Source organism: Ctenocephalides felis, unplaced genomic scaffold (assembly GCF_003426905.1).
Source record: "Ctenocephalides felis isolate EL2017-DRISC unplaced genomic scaffold, ASM342690v1 CF-g0.4_SCAFFOLD_03572, whole genome shotgun sequence".
Taxonomy (NCBI): Eukaryota; Metazoa; Arthropoda; class Insecta; order Siphonaptera; family Pulicidae; genus Ctenocephalides; species Ctenocephalides felis.
Window position 1 is genome coordinate 13,488,956 of NW_020539726.1, and position 23,651 is coordinate 13,512,606.

The 23,651-nt window shown below is 29.8% G+C and overlaps 3 protein-coding genes across 3 annotated transcripts; all 3 read right to left on the reverse strand.

Annotated features, from left to right (window-relative positions):
* Nucleotides 1-1,568: 1,568 nt before the first annotated feature.
* On the reverse strand, nt 1,569-5,355 carry LOC113387766 (trypsin-7-like). Its single transcript, XM_026625143.1, has 5 exons — nt 5,254-5,355; nt 5,029-5,185; nt 4,680-4,944; nt 1,898-1,998; nt 1,569-1,770 (listed from the first exon to the last, which is right to left on the reverse strand). Exons 1-5 carry the CDS (start codon nt 5,306-5,308, stop codon nt 1,569-1,571), a joined length of 780 nt encoding a protein of 259 aa, XP_026480928.1. The 5' UTR covers nt 5,309-5,355.
* Nucleotides 5,356-7,119: 1,764 nt separating this feature from the next.
* Nucleotides 7,120-19,154, reverse strand: LOC113388110 (coagulation factor XI-like). The gene is made up of 11 exons (XM_026625515.1): nt 19,148-19,154; nt 19,036-19,071; nt 18,799-18,961; nt 16,444-16,708; nt 14,387-14,499; nt 14,109-14,309; nt 11,264-11,337; nt 11,009-11,156; nt 9,397-9,661; nt 8,744-8,859; nt 7,120-7,358 (listed from the first exon to the last, which is right to left on the reverse strand). Exons 1-11 carry the CDS (start codon nt 19,152-19,154, stop codon nt 7,154-7,156), a joined length of 1,593 nt encoding a protein of 530 aa, XP_026481300.1. The 3' UTR covers nt 7,120-7,153.
* A 1,140-nt stretch (nt 19,155-20,294) lies between these two features.
* Nucleotides 20,295-21,945, reverse strand: LOC113388111 (trypsin-7-like). The gene is made up of 4 exons (XM_026625516.1): nt 21,935-21,945; nt 21,813-21,840; nt 20,583-20,695; nt 20,295-20,515 (listed from the first exon to the last, which is right to left on the reverse strand). The coding sequence occupies exons 1-4, from the start codon at nt 21,943-21,945 to the stop codon at nt 20,317-20,319; spliced, it is 351 nt and encodes a 116-aa protein (XP_026481301.1). The 3' UTR covers nt 20,295-20,316.
* Between the last annotated feature and the right edge of the window lie 1,706 nt (nt 21,946-23,651).

Here is a 23,651-nt window from a genome sequence, read left to right on the forward strand (position 1 = left end):
ACACACACACACACATACATCAATTTTTTCTAAGGTATGCCAAAATATTCAGAAACCTCTGAAACGTAAAGATATATAAAAATTTTCATTTTCGATTTTTTTGCGATTACTATAACTTACCCTACGGGAAGTTAAAAATTATGATTTTATAGTGACAATTATACTTAGCATTATGACAACATGCAAAGCCGCAAAAGTATTGTAGCCAAATGCATATGTAACAAAGTAATTGACATGAATATGGTCAAGACTCCGTGGTCAAGTTTTCCATCTCGACCAGCTCGATATCAAGAAGTACTCATGTCAGATTACAAGGTGCCATTAGAGATTTCAAATATCATATCCGAAATAATTAATCAATAATCCAAAAATTAAATAAAAATCCAAATAATTAATTAATTCACAAAAATCGTTTTAATAGGATTTAAATAATAAAATTTTTATTTATTTATTTTTTGTGTGAGTTATTATATCCTGTGATTTTGCTCTTTCACTATGAATTATTCAAAATATGAAACATAACATGTTGAGGAGATGCCTGTCTACAGGACTACTAGACCATCATTAATTTAATTCTTCACATATTTTTAGTTCATATATCTCATTTATAGATCTAGTAGTTTTACTGATTTTTTTGTGATAGTGAGCAGATAGATAAATAATATTTTTAATCATTGAGAAAATTGTAAATAATTGATAACGCATCTAAACGTGCTATAGATGTGATATTAATTATTTACAATTTTTTTATTTATTTATTTCTTTTATGAAACCATTGTATGTCCAATATGCTGCCGCCACCATTTAAGTTATTCTAGTACGTTGTAATAATCAAAATCAATAGCGTTTTATTTTAATTTAAACTTTGCCAATAAATTCACTAATGGGCCGAATCTGCCGCAGATCAATGTTATGGCAAAGCCATGTTATGTTTCAACTTCCATACATTATGCTACTGAATCATACTGAATACTGTCTAAATGTCATGTATTTGCTGTGCATTCAGGCGTTTTACACATAAACTGGAAGGTCACTTGTATGTTATGAAGCTGGATCAGAAAGACCCTGTTATCTAATATAATATTTTTGACATTTGTGCGGTTTCTAGGTTAGGTTTTCTATCTGACAATATGAGAAGAACGCCTGATAGCACAGCAACCATATGGCTTTTGACAATATTTAGTATGAAAGCCTTGCCATAACTAACCTAATCGGTTCATAAATGTTCGTGCAGATAGATGTAAATCTTTTATGAATAATAAAAAAAAATATGTGCTCAAATGAAATTTCGCTGAAAATATTGCTCGTTATTAATATAAGCTGAAAATACTTGATCTTCATTATATATAAAAGACTAAAAATTGATGAAAAAATTTACCCATATACTAAAATATTGGCGCATTCCTCTAAAATATGTTGCTAAATACTATTATCTTAATTTTTTTGAACCGATTCTCTATTTCATCATTAAATAAAAGAAAATTAATTCAATTGATTTGTTCAAATTTAGAAATAAATAATGTAATGTAATTTAAAATTCATTTTATTAATTTTTTGTTCAACAGTATTTAAAGACCGGTATGTTGTTTAATAAAGCTTCTAATTTCTGGGTGCGATATTTTAGCATAAACTCCTGGCTTTCCTGGAAGTGCACACCCTTGTCCCCAAGAAACTACCCCAACTTGAAGTCTTTTTTCATCAACCAGAGGCCCCCCACTGTCTCCTTGGCAAGAATCTTTGCCGCCCTCCGGAAAACCAGCGCATAACATACTGAAATGAAATTAATTATAAATATTAATAATAATTCTTAAATAATATTTTCAAAATTATGTTTTTTGCTATGAATTCCACATTTTTCATTGATATTCATTTTTATTGTGCTTATGATTTTCCTCACCTTTCATTTACATTCTCCTCTCCCATGCTTTTTCGACAATCTTCATACGAAAGAGCTGGTACTTTAACCCCTCGAAGTGCATGTGTAACTGGACCACCTTGCTATTGTTAGCATAAACAAATAAATGAAAATTTATAAAAATTCTATAATTATTAAAAATACATGAAATATAGGTAATATAGTTTTTTGATGTAGATTTTTAATAGCCCGATCAATTTAAACCTATAATAATCAGTGTGTTATGATAATTCATAACGTTTTATTTAAGTGAGTATAAATCTTTTCATTTCAAAATACGAGTGATAGGGGCACAGGGGGCACACAGATTCAGGATCCTCGCCTGTGACGCACGGTGGGAGCAACCGTTTGCTGTTTTAGGGGCATAATCACGGCGTCGCCTAAATATCAATTGAAATAATTTTAATACATTTCTGAATTCATATTTGAGTGGTATTCAAGGATAAAAGTAGTACTAAATTGTTATTCGTAAAATAGTTGAATATTATTAGATCTTTCAAACATTTTTAGTAAGTACCACCAACTGAACGAAAATGTCTGTCCCTTAGCACCAGACAATAAGTCGTCCCTTAGCGCCGGACAGTAAACATATTGATATTTCTTGTGAGAATTTACGTAATTTATTCTAATTATTACCTTCCCGTAGGGTAGTTATAGTAATGGGCCGAAAATCGAAAATGAAAATTTTTGCATTTCTCGACGTTTTGAAGGTTTCTGAACATTTTGGCATACATCAGAAAAAATGGATGTGTGTGTGTGTTTTGTATATCCGCATTTTTTCGTCCACGTTTTCGGGCGCACGGATCAACCGATTTGAATGGTTCAAAAAACATTCGACTCCTATTGATAGGGAGATGTGCTGATTAGTTTTTGGCAAAGGCAGGTCCAGCCATTACGGAGATACGGAGCAGAGTGCAGAAGATACAAATTGAGTTTTTGAAAGAACGGAGTATCTGATTTGAATAATCTAAAAAACATTCAATTCGTAATGATTGGGAGAAGAGGTGATTAGTTTTTGGCAAAGATACTTCCGAGGATACAGAGCTAAATGTGCAAAAATGTCAGTTTTTGAGAGAACTAATTTCCGATTGAGTCCGATTTGAACAATTCAAAGAACTTTCTGCTTGTTTCAACAAAATAATTGCTTTCGGAAAAAAATTGTTTCAAAATTTCTACTTTTTTTTTAAAGATTTTTTTTGTATATTGAAAATAATTCAGATTTTAATTTTATTTCTGACTAAATTCTTATATACTTTAAACAAATAATTTAAACTTTGCTATTCAGTTTATATATAACTAGCAAACCCGACGAACTCCGTTTCGCCACCAGATGGTTTTGTGAAAAAGATGAAGAAATTTTTTGTTTGTTTTCTATTTGAAGAGAAAAAAATTGATTTTATTATACAACAGTATTGAATTTATTTCGATTACAAAAATCGAAGTGTTTTTTAGTTGAACTTCTCTAAGTAATTGAAGTGAATGCGCAAATTATCCGTTTCATTGAAGAGCTCTTTGGTAAACCACATTTTTTGTTTTTTTTGGTCTGACGTTAACACAAACAAAGCGGATGGTTTTCCAACTCGTAAACAGACAACGTATAACTGCCCATGTGAAAAACAATGATTTTCTAAATAATCTATTTGAAACTTATCCCGCAAACACTAAGCGATTGGCCTTGAGACTTGTTATTGCGAACGCAAGGCGAACTGGAAATTGCAATGGTTTGAAGTCGAACGGAAGACCAGTCGGAATCATTGGTAAGTCACCAAATCGCCAGCAATTTTGATTGAATGGTAAACTTCAGTGCGTGTATATCATTATTCTTTGCGGCAAGAATTGCTCGTTGACTTAACCAAGCATAATTCTGATAATTCTCACTAATGTCATTACTCGAATAATTACGGGTGCGTAAAGTTCCAGCAGCTTGCATTAAGGCACGATGCCATGCACAACTAATTTTCTTAGCTACAAACCTTGCGGAGCCCGAGACCTTTCCAACGAATGCAAAATTGTCGAAATCGGTTAGTGCGTTCTGGAGTTATTTTATCAGGAAGGAAAACCCGACTTACTTTTATATATATATATAAAAAATAATCATTTGAAATTATTTAAAATAGTTATTGATTATTTTTATTACTCGAATTTTTAATTACGGTGCGTGAAGTTCCAACAATTTGCATTAGGGCACGATGCCATGCACCACTACTTTTCTTAGCTATAAACCTTAAGGAGCCCGAGACCTTTCTAACGAATGCAAAATTGTAGAAATCGGTTCGTGCGTTCTGGAGTTATTTCGTCAGGAAGGAAAACCCGACTTATTTTTATATATATAGAAGATAATTCTTATAAATATTCGACAATGTTACAGTATTTAAAATAATCTATGTGAATATACTTAATATTCCTCGAACATTTTGTTACGGTACGGGAAGTTTCAGCAATTTGCCTCAAGGCACGATGCCATGCACCCCGCTAGTTTTATATCGAAATTATTTTTTTCCAAATTTTTTTTTGTAAATCGAAAATAATTCAGATTTTAATTTTAATTTTTGCTAAAGCTCTAAAGCTCACTTACATACTTGAAATAAATAATTTTAACTTTGTAATTCAGTTTATATAATTCTTATAAATATTAGACAATGTCACATTATTTATAATAACCTACTTGAAATCATTCAATATTCCTCGAACATTTCGTTACGATACGGGAAGTTCCAGCAATTTGCCTTGAGGCACGATGTCATACACGACTAGTTTCATTTACCTTGGTGGCGCCCCATCCAGTAACGCTCAACATGGAACCAGCTGGTACTTCATAGCCTGATTCCGCCAAACTTACGGGAAGTGTGGTGCAAGCTGTATATGCAATGGGACTTTCTAAACGTAATAGTGCGACATCATATTCATACTCAACGGCTTCATTGAACTTAGGATGTGTTATAATCTCAGTGACGTTATACACTCGTCCACCTTTCTTATGAAATTTGCTTCCGACACGAACTGATAGGAATTTTGGGGGATTTTCTTCACTGGAATAAAGACATTATTTATGTACAAAAGGAGACTCTTACACCATGGATGATAGTTTCATCTTACTAAGCTGATTAACTTACTCTTCGACACAATGCGAAGCTGTTAGAATCCAATCTTTAGCTATGATAGATCCACCACAAAAATGCCTCCTAAAACTTTGGACTGAAACTTGCCATCCGCATGTTGATATTTCAACTTCCTCGCCTCCTACAATTCGATTATCCAACGTTTCTGCATCTAAAATATTCTTCTAATTAATTTATTTATATTTAAAATATTACATTGTTGTTAATAAATAAACTAACTCAAGCCAGTCGCAAAACTAGCGAAAAACACAACACATAATGCTTGATGCCACATGATGGGAAATTTGACAGTCTTGAATTTTATCAAATGTTCATTCGATTTATATTCGTTAATTTATAGACCTGAGATATAAAATAATTGAATCAATACATTAATTAATCGTATTACAATAATTTTATGGGAAAATTGGAATGTTAAGAGGTACTCCATGAATCAACATAATTGTTCTCATATAAAAATGAGATAAAAATCGTCATTTACTTGATGATTTAGTGCTTGGCTGTTCGATTTTACAACTTTGTGATGAAGATGAGTTCAGTTTTAGCTATAATGTACGTCAAATATTTTTTCCATACAATATACAATATACAGATTGAAAATAAAAGTGAGATAAGGGAAATAATACGATTTATCTACGCATTTATATGTTGTATAAAAAGTCACAAAATTTCACGAAGCTGCGACTTCAAATACATAGTTATTTTTATGTTTGAAAATGGAAAACAGTCAAAATGACTGCGTCCGTCTTTCTAGTGTTAAACGCCAAATATAACATTATGACATACACTTATAGAAACTAATAGTGGACCTTTTTACCTGCGGATCTTCAAACCCCGCTCACACAGTAGATTATGTTAAACAACGCCTAAACAAATATTGTTTTCGCAATTTCACTCATCTTGTAATTGTGTTTGAAGAACTTCATGTAATTAAAATTAACATACATTCATTAACTGCTTGTATTTTTTCACAGTTTCGCTGACGATATAATCTCATTCTTTGAACAGCTGTAATACCTGCCTTGCCTAAAAAATATTTTCCATTTTAATACGAATAATGTAGAAATAATTTCTAATCAATAAACTTACGTTTAGTACACGGCACAGATGTTTAATTTGTTTTATTATTTTCAAGGAACAGGGTGAAATATTCTTCTTCAGGCATTTTTCATTAAATCAAGATTTGTACTATGATGTAACTTTAAAATGTTTATTTATCTATACCGATTTCCTTTTTGATATCGGTACGCATATAACGTTGATGCAGGTGCGCATACAACGACAAATCTCTATTCACATACACGACGACTAATCACAATCGATCGAATAACGTACAATTCGGGTGTAACGCTATTTCCGTTGCATTTGTACAGATTTACACCCTAGTCGCGCCTAAAGAAGTTTTACTTTAAAAATATGTATTTTTTTAATCGATTCAAGTTAGGGGAAAGCTAGGTAAAACATTTGTAAACATCTGAGAGTTGTCATTGTTCAGAAAATTCCAAACATTTTTTTATATTATTATAAAATTGATTTTAATATGGTAAAATGAAAAAAATACTGATCCGATCAGCACAGCTGGAGATAATTAATTTAATGCAGAATATGTTCATAAAAATTGAGCAAAACATCCATATTTTAATTGTAATCATTTACGTAATTTTCTTTTCTCTGCAAAATCCAGAAATACGTGTCAAGTGATTTTATCTAATATCTGCAAAAGAAAAATCAAACCATAATTCTAAAATGTGACATTTTATTTCTTCGAAAGTTCGTGCGATTTGTAAAAGAATGAACCATATTTGTTTTAAATTAATTTAATTTAGTTCTCAAATATATGTTACTGTTTTAAATCAAGTCAAATGAAATAAGTTGATTGCGTTTTAAAATTTCTATTTTTTGCTTTTGATACCACTCAATAACGATAAGATAATTGCATACCACTCTAGTCTATTTTAAGAACAAATGCAATATTTTTCAATAGATAAAATGTTCAATATATGGGTTATATCATAATAATATAATAAAAAAGTTTATTCAGAAATTATATTTTATTTCCAAAAATAAAACAATTTCATTGAGAGTTTATACAACTTGTCTACATTTTTTCTAACAAATTTTATTTGATTCCTGCTACGGTTTCAATAAACCTTTTTACGTCAGGATGTGAAACTTTTGCATAAACGCCTGGTTTTCCTGCTAAAGCACAGCCTTCGCCCCAAGACACAATTCCGACCTGAACCCTATTTTCATCCACTACAGGCCCACCGCTATCTCCTTGACACGAGTCCTTTCCGCCTTCAGGGAAACCAGCGCAAAACATGCTGAAATATAAAGATTTTACATTTACAACAAACGGGATTTTGACCTTGGGAACGAGATTTAATGATATCTTAAATGCAGCATATTTTGTTTCGAGCAATTATATACAAAGTACTAGTGATGGCTTATCATATCCGAAGCCGGATCGGTTATAATTTGACTCCGTTTCAGGGAGGAGTTATATCCGCTTAACAACTCCACGACTACGACAATTTTGAAACCGATATACTCGACCCGTTGTTTATGTATCTTAAGATTTGTCAAATCCCATTAATTATTTGAAATTCTTTTATGAACAGTTCAAACTTATTTGTTGATATTATTATAAAAAGTCACGATTTTAAGCATTTCTATATGCTTGCAAATCCCAAGTGGCATGCTGAAAGTGAGAATAAATATTTTGAATTATCAAGAAAATAAACCTTAGAATAAAAATAAAAATTTTCTTTTCATAAAAAAATAGATTTTTTCGATTAATTTTATATAAAAATAATGTAGTAAATTTTGTAATATAAGCAAAACATTTATCATAAAATATTTTCACCAAATAATAATACTTCTGCTTTCTAAATTTTTTTTCTGCTATTTACATTCCAGAATTAATATTATATCGGATAGTTCGATTAGCATATTATTACTTTTACACAATTATATAATTGTGTAGAAGTAATAATATAATACTAAATATTTTTTGCTGCGTAAATACTATTGATATCACTGATAAGATTTGCACTCTAAAGTATTGTCATATGGAAAAACCAGATTAAATGTATTTCGTTTCGTGTATTTTTCGGTATGTATATTCCTGATTGTCGTCATTCACGGCCAAAGATTGTCGTAGTTAGAGTTAGTATTGTTCTATTCAATAAATTATACACTTGAACACAATTTCATTGTTCTGTATCTTTGAAGTAATAAGTTTGTAATTTCTGGAAAATACACAATGGCATTATTTTGACTCGTATGCCTAAAACGTGTGTGAGACGAGAAAGCGATCGCTTCCTTCCCAAAGCAAAAACGCAGAAAATGTCTGCACGAGTTAACAGATTTAATACCTGTTTAGGAAAGTCGGATATGACAAAATCTCCGACACAATTCCGTTCGGATTCACTCCGAGGGAGAAGTTGCATCGGAGTGATAATTCCACTATATTGGGAACAGTCTACATTGAGTAATTTAGCATAAATTGGCTAACACTTTCTAACAAATATAATTAAATATTTCTAACAAATAATATAATTTAATATATTTAATTGATGAGTTCTAGATTTGTTATCAATTTCAACCTATCTAGATCCAAATTGTCAAAAAATTGATACTATATAATATTGTCAAAAACATTTTCGTCGTTCGAAATATAACATATGCAATCTTTCTTTTGTAATACCTGTCTGAAATTTTGTCATCCAGACCTCCAGGAATGGTATAATTTTTGTTGCATTCTTCATTTGACACGATTGGAACCTTAACACCTTTTAGATGCGTTGATGCTGGGCCGCCCACCTAAATATTTAATTAATAATAATAATTTATGTATTTACATCTAAGTAATGCAAATCTGTTTGATCATATGAATAACTTCAATATATTCTTAACAAAAAGTTTTGTTCATGAATGTTATTACAACGTTCGACCTTCTTGTATTACGTGTACGGTTTTAACCCTTTCGCTAACAGCGTCATCTAAAGGCGACATCCACAAGACGACCTGATTGTATAGTTGTCGCTTATGATCGATATCCAGTGAATTGAGAATTCTTATTGTAATTTTTCATTCCTTTGAAGTGTAATTTTTTATTTTAGTTACTTTTTATTGGTAATGATAAAAAAGATTTGAATTTTTGTTTTCATATACATGTCCATTAAGTAGCGCTACTAGGAGGCTCGCTTGTTCGCCTGCAGAAGACTCTGCCGTAGCGAAAGGGTTAAAGAAGTTTTGATTTAAATGTTGAATATATAAAAAAAAATGAATTGAGTTAGCGTTAGTAATACATGATTTTTTAAATTTAAATGATCGATTCTTAATAATTAATCAAATTACCATAGTAGCCCCCCATCCTGTGACACTAACGAGTGCGCCTTCTGGAACTTCTTTTCCAGTTTCTGCCAATGCTACAGGAACAACAGTGCAAGCAGTGTATGCAATTGGCTTTGCAATGCGTAATAAAGCGACATCAAAATCGTATCTGGTTCGATCGTTATATCTTGGATGTTTTTTAATTTCTTTAATGTCGTATAAACGCCCACCTTTGTTATGCTCATTGCTTCCAACCCTAACTTTTAAACCTTCGATATCGTTTTCATATCTGAAAAATTTGAACTTTTGGAACATTTATCTTCTTTCAAATAAAATTTATAAGTTTTAATATGTTATTACTAAAAGACCTATTCTCTAGTATCGTACAAAATTAAACTGTTTGGAAGTATCATCTTAAGACGAGTAACATGAACTTTTCAATAAGTGTAAATAATCGACTCCACAAACATAAGTTAGAATTAGTTATTCAGATAAAATGTTAACCTGTTTATTTTCAAGAGCTTTCATTAAAAACGATTTTTTATTGATATGTTTGAAACATGCTTATATTATTTTATTTTTACAATGAGTGTGGTCGTAATTTCCTACGAAACTCGGAACGTATATAGATGTTCGGCATAGATTTTAATTAGAATCGTTCAAGCACGCGGACAACTTTTAAACTTCGATTTTTTATAATTCAAACCCTTATCATAGGTTTATAATATTTTGTTATTTCAGATTATGAAATCTATCGTTATACAAATATTATTAGAATCGTCATTTTTTTTTCAAAATTTAATTACGAAGAGATGACCTGACTAATCAGCATGATTCTCAACTTCACAACTGTGAAAACATGTGAATTATCATCATAAAATGACTGATAAATTTTTTAAAATGATTCAGTCGTTTTTGAGAAAACTACGTTAAAAGCTCAAAAATCGGCACATACACACGTACTTTCTCCAACTTTGATCTTATTTGCTTCAGAATGACTTGAAACGATTCTTGATAGCAATTTTATAAAAAAATTACAATTTTATAAGCATATAATCGATATTGTTTAATTTCAAATATAGAATTATTATTAACTATGCACTATAGTACAAGTATTACGTAGGGTAACTGGGTACGGTTGTGCCACCGTTTTTTTGGTGAGTAAATAATCAGTTAGCTGAGGAAAACGAGGGCATTTGTCCATGTGGAAATACTGAAATACTGTCCTTAAATACGATGGATTAGTCATGAAATCAAATCATACGATAAAAGGGTGAGTGTTACAACAGTCCACACAGATATTAATATTTCAAAAATACGGTTAATATATTTGGATGTATATGTATGTATGTATGTATGTATATATATATATATATATATATATATATATTTTGTATGATTCTGAATTTGATGTTGACATATGTATTAACAAAGTCTAATAATCGGGCATAACATCAATAAAAAACATGAATTTCTTTCAAAAATTTATTTTAAATCCATGTTTCCGAAACGTATGGATTTAAAATAAATTTTTGAAAGAAATTCATGTTTTTTATTGATGTTATGCCCGATTATTAGACTTTGTTAATTTATATATATATATATATATATATATATATATTAAATTTTATACTACTTGGTTACACAATGCGCAGCAGTTAGAATCCATTCTTTGCCAATGATGGACCCTCCACAAAAATGTCCTTTCCTATTGTGAAACGAAACTTGCCATCCACAAGTTGAAATATCTACATCTTCACCTCCTACTATTCGATGATCTAGGTCTGAAATTAATTTATTTCAAATTATACAACTAATCAGTTACATAAAGCTAAATAATTCTTATTATTATCACCAGATTTATATTTTATTGTTGTACATAGTTACATACCATGCCCAGCAACAGCTACTGCAACAAAAGCTGCAAATATTAATGACAGTAACATTCTGCAGAGTGTCAAATTACTAATTGATTAACTAATTGATTTGTGATGCTATTACCTACTCAAATCTTATCTTTAATATTTTTTATTAGGGGATTGCCAACCTTTTGATTAATCTATCATGGTATGATACTTTCTGCAAAATTGTGATAATTCTGAATGTGCTTTTTTATAAACTTATTATGTTAATGTGTAATTGAAACCTTAGTACATACTTTAATTATTCTCAGAAATCCAATTTACCAGATTTGAAACTAATGTTTCATAGAAATGGATTCAGGAGTATCAAGCTCCTGATGCTATACTATCTGAGATGTTTTATATATTTATTATCTCGAGTGAAGAGCTTTGATGCATATAATATGGAAAAAAATGTAGCGCATGTTATTCAATTAATAACCAGCAATACTCTAATGCATTCAACACTTTCGACTGGTATAAAAATTTCAATTGATATGATCACAAAAATTTATCTCGAATATTTACTTTTATTGAGCTCTTCCGTAGCTTCTTCATCAGAGATTTGGTCTTCTAACCCAGATTCGAGATTCTATTTCTGACAGTATTGAACATTATTATTAACTTCCCGATGGAAAAGTTTGTTTTCATCAAAAAATTCGATTCGCTAATTTTGTTTTCTCGACGTTTCAAGCAATTCTGAATCGAATGAGACCAAATTTGGAAAAAGTATAAGTGCGTGTGTGTATGTGTGTGTGAACAGGTTTTTTGTCGTAAATCGACGTTTTCTCAAAAACGGTTGGACCGATGTAAAAGCCATTCGATGTATCTCGTTGAGGACTAGGGGTTTTTCAGTTTTGTGCGACGATCGGTCGAGGCTTTTCTTTGTAAATAGCAGAAAAGTGAAAAATTTGTCGTCCACGTTTTAGCCCGCAATTCTGAATCAAATTTGAAAATTCAAAAAATCGTTCGAAAGATATTGGTTGGGAAAGTTTTTGGTAAAGATCGGCCGGACCGTTTCCTTGCAATAAGGAGCTAAAATTTTTTTTCAACAATTTCTATGATTTTTTTGACGGTAGATAGCATAGTCTCATATCACACTGAAATATTACGGCCCTACAAGTCGTTTAGTATTAAAAATTCGTCAGTTTGCAAAATTAGTATCATTTTTTTTGGCGTGTATCAAAATTAGAACTTTCATCGACATCATGCAACTTGCCTTAAGGCTAAATGTCACATTCAACTAGTTGGAATTATATTGTATTAATCCCATAATTAGGCAATCACTGGATTAGTTTTCTGATAATACTAGGTTCAGGAATTCTACGACTACACATAATTTTAAATGTTGCAGGTTAATATATACATAAATAGTGAAAATACAATAATTCTAAAAATAAATTTTGTGCAATAAAATGATTCATATATTATTCAGAAACACCTACATGTTTATTGGCGATTACTCTAATAAGATTAATAATTTCACTTATGAAAAGCTGTGCAAAAATTAAATTTTTATTCAAACTTGACGATATGCTTGAAAATTAAAAATGAAAATTTTTGCATATCTTCACGTTTTGAAGGTTTTTGAACATTTTGGCATATTTTCGGGCGCATGGATCAATCGATTTGAATGGTTCAAAAAACATTCGTTTTTTATTAATAAAGAGTTGTGCTGATTAGTTTTTGGCAAAGGCAGGTCCACTCGTTACGAAGATACGGAGCAAAGAGTGCAGAAAATACAAATCGAGCTTTTGAGAGAACGGAGTATCTGATTTGAATGATCTAAAAAACATTCAATTTGTAACGGTTGGAAGAAGAGGTGATTAGTTTTTGGCAAATGTAGGTCCAGTCGTTTGGAAAATACAGAGCTAAATGTATAAAAAAATGGCAGTTTTTGAGAGAACTAAGTGTCCGAATGATTTAAGGAACTTTCTGCTTGTTTTAGTAAAATAACTGCTTCTAGAAAAAAAAACTTTTCTAATTTTTTTTTTCAATTTTGTTTTGTATATTGAAAATAATTCAGATTTTAATTTTAATCATGACTAAAGTTCTAAAGCTCACTTATATACTTTAAATAAATAATTTCACCTTTGCAATTTAGTTTATATAATTCTTATAAATATTAGACAATGTTACGGTATTTATAATAATCTATTTCAAAAAGATATCAAATTTGCTTTTTTTTTACTTTTAATGCTTTTTACTTTTAATGATGTATCACTGTAGTGAACTGTAGTGACCTGTATCATTGAATGCAGTTCCTATATTTTTAACTTCCGTGGGGTTATAGTGATTAAAAATCTAAAATGATTTTTTTTGCATATCTTCACGTTTCAACCTTCTCGAATATTTTGGCGTTCCTTAGAAAAAATAATGTGTGTGTGAAAAAATAATGCGCGGATACAGTTTTTTGACCACACTTTCGAGAGAACGGATCAACCAATTTGAATAATTCAACAAGAATTTGATTGTTATTGATGGAAAGATGTGCTGATTAGTTTTTGGCAAAGAAAGGTCCAGCCGCTTGGAAGATACGAGGCAAAAAATGCAAAAATAGAAAGTTTGAGAGAATGAAGCGTTAAATTTTAATGCATAAAAAACATGTTAATTGTAAATTATTACTTGTTCTTTTGCATAACTTCAGAGATATTATACCCTAGTTAAACATAATTATATATTGGTTTCTGTTTATATACCTAAAAATAAACGTGAAATTAGATTTATACAACTTTGAAAATATCAGTTCTTCAATTTTATTATTTAATTTATCACAATTATTACATAACATTAAAGAGTATCTTAAATCACATTATATTGAAAATAAAATCCACTTAAACATTAGCATATTTTTCAATAAATTTTCTGATTTCGGGGTGTGACACTTTAGCATAAATTCCTGGTTTTCCTGGTCTGGCACATCCTTGACCCCAAGAAACCACTCCTACTTGCTTTCTATTTTCATCTACCAGTGGACCGCCACTGTCGCCTTGGCAGGAATCTTTACCTCCTTCAGGAAGACCAGCACATAACATGCTTAACCAAATAAAATTTTATGTTAAAATTCTAGCTTTAGATCTATTTTGATGTATTACCTTTAAGAAGATACCTACCTGTCTGTAATTTTGTCTTTACCTCCAGAAGGTGGATACCCCTTAGCACAATCTTTGGGAGAGATAGCTGGAACTTTCACACCTTGTAGTTGCAAAGTTCCGCCGCCACCTTCCTGTATTTAATACTATTTATATATTCATAATACTATTTATATATTCATAATTATATAATTTTTTATTACATTAATGCTTTGTTCCAAAATATATAACAAATGGCAAAAAAAAGATTTTCTAAAGTTTTCAATATAAGATATGCATTGAAAGAAACATAAAGTTAATAGTCAAAATACATAAATTGAAGTAATACTTGTTCTATGATTCTGGTACTTTGTAGTAAAAATTTTCTGTCTGCATTCAAATTTATTTCAATATATCTAAGGTAATAACTTGAATATATTTAAGTGTATTCCATTACAATTTAGTGGCATCAATCTCAATTTCAATTTTATTCCTTCAACTTGCTGACTGTCATATATAACAACTTGGTTATCGAAACTTATCACATTTCTTAAATGTATTGGTAAGTACTAAAGGTTTTATGAAAATAAAATGAACTGCATTTCAAAATTATTATGGCACTAAAGACTTCAATCAATAGTTTTTTTGTAAACGTATAATAGCCCGGCAATTTAAACCTAAAACCTGGGTCAAAGTTACAATAATTCGTAATGGGCTGTAACTTGGTAAAATTATTTAAAATACAACTATAAAAAATCACAAAAGTCCTCATCGATCCAATGCGAGGTAAAAATGGCAGAAGGACATGCGAGTTAAAAAAAAAAGAACAGATCAAGAAAAACGATGCGTAAAATATAAAGATACATTTGAAAGTTATGACTCCCAAATTTAGTTGCATTTTTATAATTACCGCCTTTTTATTTTTATCATCCATTTCTCAAATATTATTTTCCAATTCAAGACAGACCCGTGAAATACTAGGGAAATCACGTAAAAAAAACGAGCTAAGCACACTACCTCGTAGGTGGCGTTTAAAACGTTCATTTCAAAGTGATATTCTTTAAAACGGTGGCTTTGAACAAAAAAAGTATAAATATTTTTTGTAGATAATTTTATGCTCTACTATATTGTCTCACGTAATTTCGCGATAAAACTGACCATTTAGCAAAAAATTGCTAAAGGTCGTTTTTTTACCTTTGACCTTTTGCCATTTTCTTTAGTTCGCATCGGATCGATGAGGACTTTTGAGATTTCTTTTATAATTGTATTTTAAACAATGTGCCAAGTTAAAGCTTATACGAATTATTGTAACCTTAATGCGTAAATTGAATTATAAAATAACGTAAGATAAAATCTATTAAATAAAGCCAAGCAAAAATTCTTTTTGCAAAATAAAATATTATTGTTTATTGAACCAAGGGAATGCAATATCGATAAAAATTTTCGATACCTGTATTTCGGTATTTTCGCTTTCAAAACGGTGATACTGGTATCAATTTTATCTAAAAAATGTTTTTTTTTCTCTTTATTGAAGTACAATCTGTCTTTACAAAAAAGACATTTAGTAATTTTGATGATATATGAAATATTAAATATTAGATTTAAAACCCAGTAAGCCTTTTCAATTTTGATATTGTGATTATATAGAGTATCTAAAAATGTGAACAAAATTACGTTATTTGAACAAACTTAAAAAATAAACTTGTTTTGCTGATGCCACTTGAAAAAACTGTCTCTTTTTTACATAAGAAAAAGTAAATATTTTGACACTTGTTTATACGACTTGAAAGAACATTTGTTTAAAGTGATTATGAGGTTTGAAGTTTAGATGGTTCTTAAAATTCAAGTATGATATGTATTAACTAGCGCTTATGTTTCAATGCCAGAATACCAATATTTCAAGGTATTATTTGTTATAAAACCGCCAAAAATTTGGGCGGTATACAGTATATCGTTTTTTGTTATACCGGTATAATGGTATAGAATTCTCTAATTGAGACTTGAATTGCTTTGTTAATTATTTTTATCCGTTACTATATTTAAGCACCCACATTAACCTAAATTTTCTGGATAATTAATCACAACATTTCTCATAATACCTTAGTTGCACCCCATCCAGTGACACTAAGTATTGCTCCAGGTTTAACTTCAGTTCCACTTTCGGCTAAATCTACTGATACTACTGTACAAACCGTATATGAGACTGGTTTTTCAAGTTCTAGTACAGCAACGTCAAAATCATAATCCGCCCTCTTATTGTACGAGGGATGCATGTGGAAATCTATTACTTTATGAACTCGACCACCTTTGTTACGTATACTGCTTCCTATACGTACGGTTATGTCTTTGAGCGGCTTTTTCAACCTAGAAATAATTATTGATAGTAGCATATATGCAAAAATTCCATTGAAATTGAAAATTCAAATTTTAAAGTTAATTTAGTTTTTATCAAATTTGTAATTAATTCTCTAAAAGTTTTAAAAATTAGAATTTAATTACTTATTATCATTTGAGAATTTGATTTTTTCGTTTTTAAATGAGGTTCTAAACATATGTAAAATATTTTAAACCCCAATATTTATGTTGCCATATTTAAATTATAACATAGGTTATGCCCATTATATACATCTCATTACAATGTAGTTTAATTAATCAGAAGTAATATTTAGTATATTAATCTGGGAATATATATGGAGGCTATGCACATCAAACATTACGTTATAAAGAACTTAAAAAAATTTATTTTCTCATAATACCTGTTTATTAACTTCCCGTAGGGTAAGTTATTGTAATCGTCCAAAAATCGAAATTAAATTTTTTTATATTTCTTCACGTTTTGAAGGTTTCTGAACATTTTGGAATAATACCTTAGAAAAAATGGATGTGTGTACGTGTGTGAGTGTGTATGTATGCATGGATACAATTTTTCGCCTACGTTTTCGGGCGCACGGATCAACCGATTTGAATGGTTCAAAACAATCTATTCCTATTGGTAGAAAGATTGCTGGTTAGTTTTTGGCAAAAGTCGGTTCAGCCGTTTCTGAGATACGGAGCAAAGAATGCAGAAAATAGAAATGGAGTTTTTGAGAAATCCAAAATAACATTCATTTTGTAAAGATGGGTAAAAGTGGTAATTAAATTTTGTCTAAGACAGGTATAGCTTTTTCGGAGATACAAAGCAAAATGTGCAAAAAATGGCTATTTTGAAAGAAATAAGCATCCGATTAGAATAATTCAAAAAACTTTCTGCTTGTGTTAACGAAACGATTGTTTTCGAGGAAAAAAGTAATTTCATTTTCTTTTTATTTTCAAAATTATTTTATTTTATTTTTATTATCGAGAGATTTGCCTCAAGACACAATGCCGTACACCACTAGTTATTATTTTGAAGCACTATTTGTCCCGGACTTGTTGTATTAAAAATTTTATATTTTGAATTTGTTCTAATTAGAGTTATATTTACAGAAACAAACACACATAGTTACACTAAATACAATATTAATTACTCAATTTAATTTAAGGTTTAGTTTTTACTAAGCTTATATTTCGGATTTCGCAATAAAATTGGTTACCATTTGGTAAATTGTTAAAGTTAAAATATTTGACCATTTTTGAGGTATAACCCAGTTTTGAGCTAATTTCATGATTTTGATATTGAAATATTGCCGTTGTAATCAGACATAAGAGTAAGTTATAGTAATAACAAATAAATCAAAAAAGAAATTGTTTTTATACGTGTTTACGTTTTAGAGGTTTCTAAAAAAAATCATTTGGTGATAAAAATTGATGATAAGGCTTATGCACATCAATTTATCAGATATTTTATAGAGATTTTTATAAGTACAAATTTTGTTTCAATGCGTTCCGTGCAAATGTATATCAATTAGATTGCGACACTGCGTTTACGCTCTTTCAAAGTTCAAAGTTTTAAAAAAATTTCAAATGTAAAAAAATTCTCATATTTTAAAAAAAAACAAAGTTTAATTTTCAGTATGGGAAGTTTCACGAATTTACCTTCTACGATGCTATGCACCACTAGTTGTGCTATTGGATTGCGCTACAATCTGCATCTTTCTCTGTATATTTCATCTTTACAACTGAATTGATAATTAACCTTAACCGTATATAACTTTTAAATTGAATTTTCTAATGGCAAAACAGAAATAATATTTTCTTATTTGAAAAAATTTATGTAAAACTGCTTTGAAATTGATCAAATCTTGATCATCTTTTAGTTCTTATGTTTTTGCTTTTAATGAATGATTATTAATAAACCAATTGTTTAGTTTTAATTTACCGATGCAGCTATAAAACCCATTAATTTTTTCTTATAAGGATTGCAATATATTTTGTTTAGCTACAGATGTAGCTGATTTACTCATAACATTAATTTATTGTTATATATATATATATATATATATATAATATTAAGTATTTTATTAAAATATCCTTACCATTCAACACAGTGTGCAGCAGTTAGAATCCATTTTGGTGCAATAATTGATCCTCCACAAAAATGAAGGTTTTCACTTTGAAATGAAATTTGCCAACCACAAGTTGATATATCAACATCTTCACCTCCAACGATTCGGTCATCGAATTCTGTTACATTATTTCCTAAAAAGTTAACTTCGTTAGAAAGCAACTAAATTTTGATATTATTTCAACGTTAATATATTATTATCTTTTACCAAAAACAAAACTGATTTGAGCGAAAATCGCAAAAACTACCAAAGTTTCATCATTGTTAATTATGATGCTTTTGCAAGTTTTCAATACAAAATAGAGATCTCATGTACCAACTCATCATATTTTATACCCGGGTATTATATAATTTTTGATGAGCTATGTTCATACGTAAAATGCATAATTTTGAAAAATTTGATTACTGATTCATTGTCTACAACACGTAAAAATTGGCACTAAAGTACAATCATTATATGATAAACTGTATTTAAGTGCTTTCGCGTGTAGATATCAAACAAATCAGGTGTTTCCAATTTCCAATTTATACAAGTATTTATTACACGAATACAAAGTAGTATTCTAAAAGATTTTTCAAATAAGATTACAACTTGTGACCTTAAACCATATTCAGAAAGAAATGATTTAAAAAAAATAGATTTTGGGTTTAAAACTTTCAATAAAGGTATGTCATGCTTCAAAAATGGAGATACCAAAATACAAACTTAATTTAGCATTACTTTATATAAAATCAGGCTTTTATAGAAATAAGAAACTAGTGGGGTGCATGGTATCGTGTATCATGGTACCGGAATTGAAAATCTTGGTACGGTACCCAAAAAAATTTACACAAAATGTGTACACATTATTAAAATCTCTATAAAATATCTGATAATTTGATGTACATATGTCCAAAAACATTTTTGACCGACAAATGACATTTTTTTTAACTTATTTTTATTGAGAGTCTATAACTGCTGGACCTGCCTTTCAAAAATTTAATCAATTCTTCAATATAAGTAAAATGTTTTTTGAATTATTGAAATCGGACGCTCCGTTCTCTTAAAAACTGAGTTACCGTTTTTGGCACTTTTTGCCTCGTATCTTTGGAACGCCTAGACCTGTCATCGTCAAAAACTAATCAGCACGTCTCCTTATCAATACAAATCCAATGTTTCTTGAATTATTCAAATCGGTTGATCGGTGTTCCCGAAATCGTCGACGAAAATTTGTATCCGCACACACATCTAAGCTATGCCAAAATGTTCAGAATCTTTGAAACGTAAAGATAGGCAAAAGTTTTCATTTTCGATTTGTTTGCGATTACCATAACTTACCCTACGGGAAGTTAAATATCATGTTATTGACTCAATATTATCTCGAACCTTTTTTTGTATTTCGACACCCTGCTCTACAACAAATGAAAGTACATGCACAACAAAATTTTTATTCAAAATTTTTATACAAAAGTTACAAAATAGAAGGCAATTATTTTTGATATGATATTTTTAATCACTAGATTTCGTCAAAATGAACTCTAGAATTTCTGGATGATTTACTTTTGTGTAAACTCCCGGTTTATCAGATTGACCACAATGGGTACCCCAGGATACAATCCCTATAAGTTTCCTGTTTTTGTCAACTAATGGACCACCATAATCACCGTGACAAAAACCGTCACCTTTTGCAGAACCAGCACATAACATTCTATAATAAAATGTGAAAGTTATTAATTTTTTACAATTTTAAGGTGTTATTATAATTTAATTTTTACCTATCAGTGATTCTGTCTGGTTTTCCTGGTTCTGCATAATTACTTTGACATACTGAAGAATCTATCAGAGGAATCCAAGCACCAAGTAATTCTGAAGAATCGTTTCCTTCGGTCTGTAAATGAATTTTGAAATAATTACTAGCATTGATGCAGAAGTAATAAGTAATAATAATTACAACAATTAACAAGTGATTGTAATTAAGTAATTACCAGGTTCTAAAGGTTATTAATTTGTATGTATTTAAAATATATTATTAATTGTTAGTTATTAACTTTCCGAGATAATAAGTTTTTGTTTTTGTCAATAAATCCATTTGTAATTGCATGTTTTTTCGACCATTCTCGTCATTTTGAATTGCTTGTCACCAAAATGAAAAAAGCATGTATGTGCATGTGTGTGATCCAAAATTTTTCGAATTTCGAAAACGTTTTAATTTCAAAAAATCAAAAGCCTCAGTTAGATATCGTGCTGGTTAGTTTCAGAAAAATTTTGAATTTTTTTTTGTGATGATTCTTATAAACATAATGTTTAACTCTAAACAATCATCTTAGAATATTATAGTTATTTAACAGGCTGTAATAAAGTGGTTTACTTATAATTTGTTTTTTATGTAAATAGCTAAAAATGTTATTGTTCAAATTTTAAAAGCTGCTAAATTTTAATTTTATTGACTAAGTTGATTATTAGGATTTATTACACATAAGGGGAAGTTCATGCAACTTGCCTTAAATAAAATTGCAGGATCAGCATACTGTTAATTAATTTTAAGCATAAATATTAAATAAAAAACACACACATCCAAGAATTATGAGTTCTTGTTGTGACATATCATAGTTTTTATTCTATCGTTATTTAAGACCAATGTTATGGCAAGACCATGTTGGCAAAATCCTGTGTGGTAGCTGTGCAGTTAGGCGTTTTAGATAGAAAACCTAACATAGAAGACCCACAAATGTAAAAAAGACGATGTCATTATACCTGGATCTTTAAAATATGGCTTGATAACATATGAGTGAAGTTGCATTTTATGTATAAAACACTTGATCAGACAGCAAATACACGGCATTTTGACCGTATTTAGTAGCATTTTGTATGAAAACTGGAAGTTAACACAACCTTGCCATAACATTAGTTCACTTTACAGCAGAATCGGCCCATAAAAGTCAGTTTTTTAAATCAACTCACAGGAAATATATAGAATATAAAATACTTCAGTTTTATTATATTACCTGGTTAGCTCCCCATCCTGTTACATAACTAAAGATCCTACAGGAGTCTCATATTGCTCATTAGCTAAATTTACAGGTCGACTATTACACACTGTAAGTTTAATAGGATTTTTAACTTTAACCAGAGCGACATCATAATCAAAGGTCCTTATATTAAATTTCGGATGTAAAACTATGTCGGTTACTTCGTATACATTTCCATTTGAATTGTGGTAGGAACTTCCTGTACGTATAGTTAAATCATTGGTGTCACCGCTGAAATATTACCATAAATAATTATTTACAATAAAAAATGGCAGTTTTTGAGAGTACTAAGCGTCCGATGTGAATTATTCAAAGAACTTTCTGCTTGTTTCAACAAAATAATCACCTTGGAAAAACAATTTTTGTTTCTATTTTTTTTTCAATTTTTTGTTTCAAAAATTTTTTTTGTATTTCGAAAATAATTTAGATTGTAATTTAATTTAGATTTAATTACTGTTTTAATATCCTTCAAACAAATAATTCCAACTTTGCAATTCAGTTTATATAATTCTTATGAATATTGAACAATGTTACGATATTTATAAAAATCTATTTGAAAACATTTAATATCATTTCGTTACGGTACGGGAAGTTTCAGCAATTTGCCTTTAGGCACGCTGCCATACCCGTTAGTTTGGGATGTATTTGTTTAAAATACTATTAAATATTGAATATATATTTTATTTACAGATATATTCTTGACATTTGTTCGGCATCGAGTATATTTTTATTAATGATCCTAGATAATTTGTCTGAATAAAAATTTAATACATGCTAATTTAACATGAATAAACATATAGTTTGTTATATTTTTAATAGACTATTGGTTAACTTCTCATAAGGTAAGTTATAGTATTCGAAAACATCTTAATCATTTTTGATTTTGACAACAAAACATTCCTATTGATAGGGAGGCGTGCTGATTAGTATTTGGCTAAAGCAAAGCAACATTTCAGATATGGGCAAAATGTAATTCATTCAGAAAACATTTTACTTGCAATGACATTATTGACCAAGTTTTTGGGAGGCAGAAAAAGTTCAGAAAATTTATTTATTTAAGTTCAGATAGAGGGCAACGTGGTTTTATCGAATGATGTTTATGTTTGACTTTATCGAATGATGTTTACAAGGAAAGCCCCATAGTTCATTCCATAAGTCCAAATGGGCCAATGATAGTTTTGTACAGAAGTACCTTGTTATCGAGAGAGATTTCAGATTACTTCCCAAAAAGCCAGTAAAAATCTTTTATTTTCAGTTGATTTGTTTCTTTTTATTTTCAATGTGCGTTCTCCATGTCAATTTTGAATCAATGCGCATGCCTAAATATTTGACAGAATTGCATAGTGGAATTATTGAATTGTTTATGACGATAGGTGGACTGTTGTGAATAAAAGTCATAATTAAAAAGTCTAATTTTTTTACTTTCAAAATTCTCAGAAATATAATTCATTCAAAGTTTTCAAAAAAACTTAGAATTTAACACTTTTAAATTCCGCCACTTGTTAACTAATCCGCTAATTTTTGTTTTCTCGACGTTTCAAGGCATTCCGAATTGAATGAGACCAATTTGAAAAAAGTATATGTGTGTGTGTGTGCGTGTGGTGAACAGATTTTTTGCCGTAAATTGACGTTTTCTCAAAAACGACTGAACGATTTCAAAAATTCAAAAGCCATTTGATGCACCTCTATGAGGACGTTTCTTTGTAAATAGCAGAAAAGTAAAAAAAAAATCGTCCAGGTTTTAGCCCACAATTCTGAATTGATTTGTATATACAAAAACCGTTCGAAAGATATTGGTTGGGAATCGACCTGATT

Coding starts and splice junctions, on each gene's coding strand:
- LOC113387766 (XM_026625143.1), bottom strand. CDS start 5,308: ATGTGGCATCAAGCATTATGTGTTGTGTTTTTCGCTAGTTTTGCGACT. Junction 5,186..5,253: donor TAGTTTTGCGACTGGCTTGA/GTTAGTTTATTT, acceptor AGAATATTTTAG/ATGCAGAAACGTTGGATAAT. Junction 1,999..4,679: donor CTGGATGGGGCGCCACCAAG/GTAAATGAAACT, acceptor TGCTAACAATAG/CAAGGTGGTCCAGTTACACA.
- LOC113388110 (XM_026625515.1), bottom strand. Junction 16,709..18,798: donor GCTGCACACTGTGTTGAATG/GTAAGGATATTT, acceptor AATTATTTCTAG/GTTGAAAAAGCCGCTCAAAG. Junction 9,662..11,008: donor GCTGCGCATTGTGTAACCAA/GTAGTATAAAAT, acceptor CAAATTTTTCAG/ATATGAAAACGATATCGAAG.
- LOC113388111 (XM_026625516.1), bottom strand. Junction 20,696..21,812: donor CAGGATGGGGAGCTAACCAG/GTAATATAATAA, acceptor ATTCATTTACAG/ACCGAAGGAAACGATTCTTC. Junction 20,516..20,582: donor CCAGACAGAATCACTGATAG/GTAAAAATTAAA, acceptor ATTTTATTATAG/AATGTTATGTGCTGGTTCTG.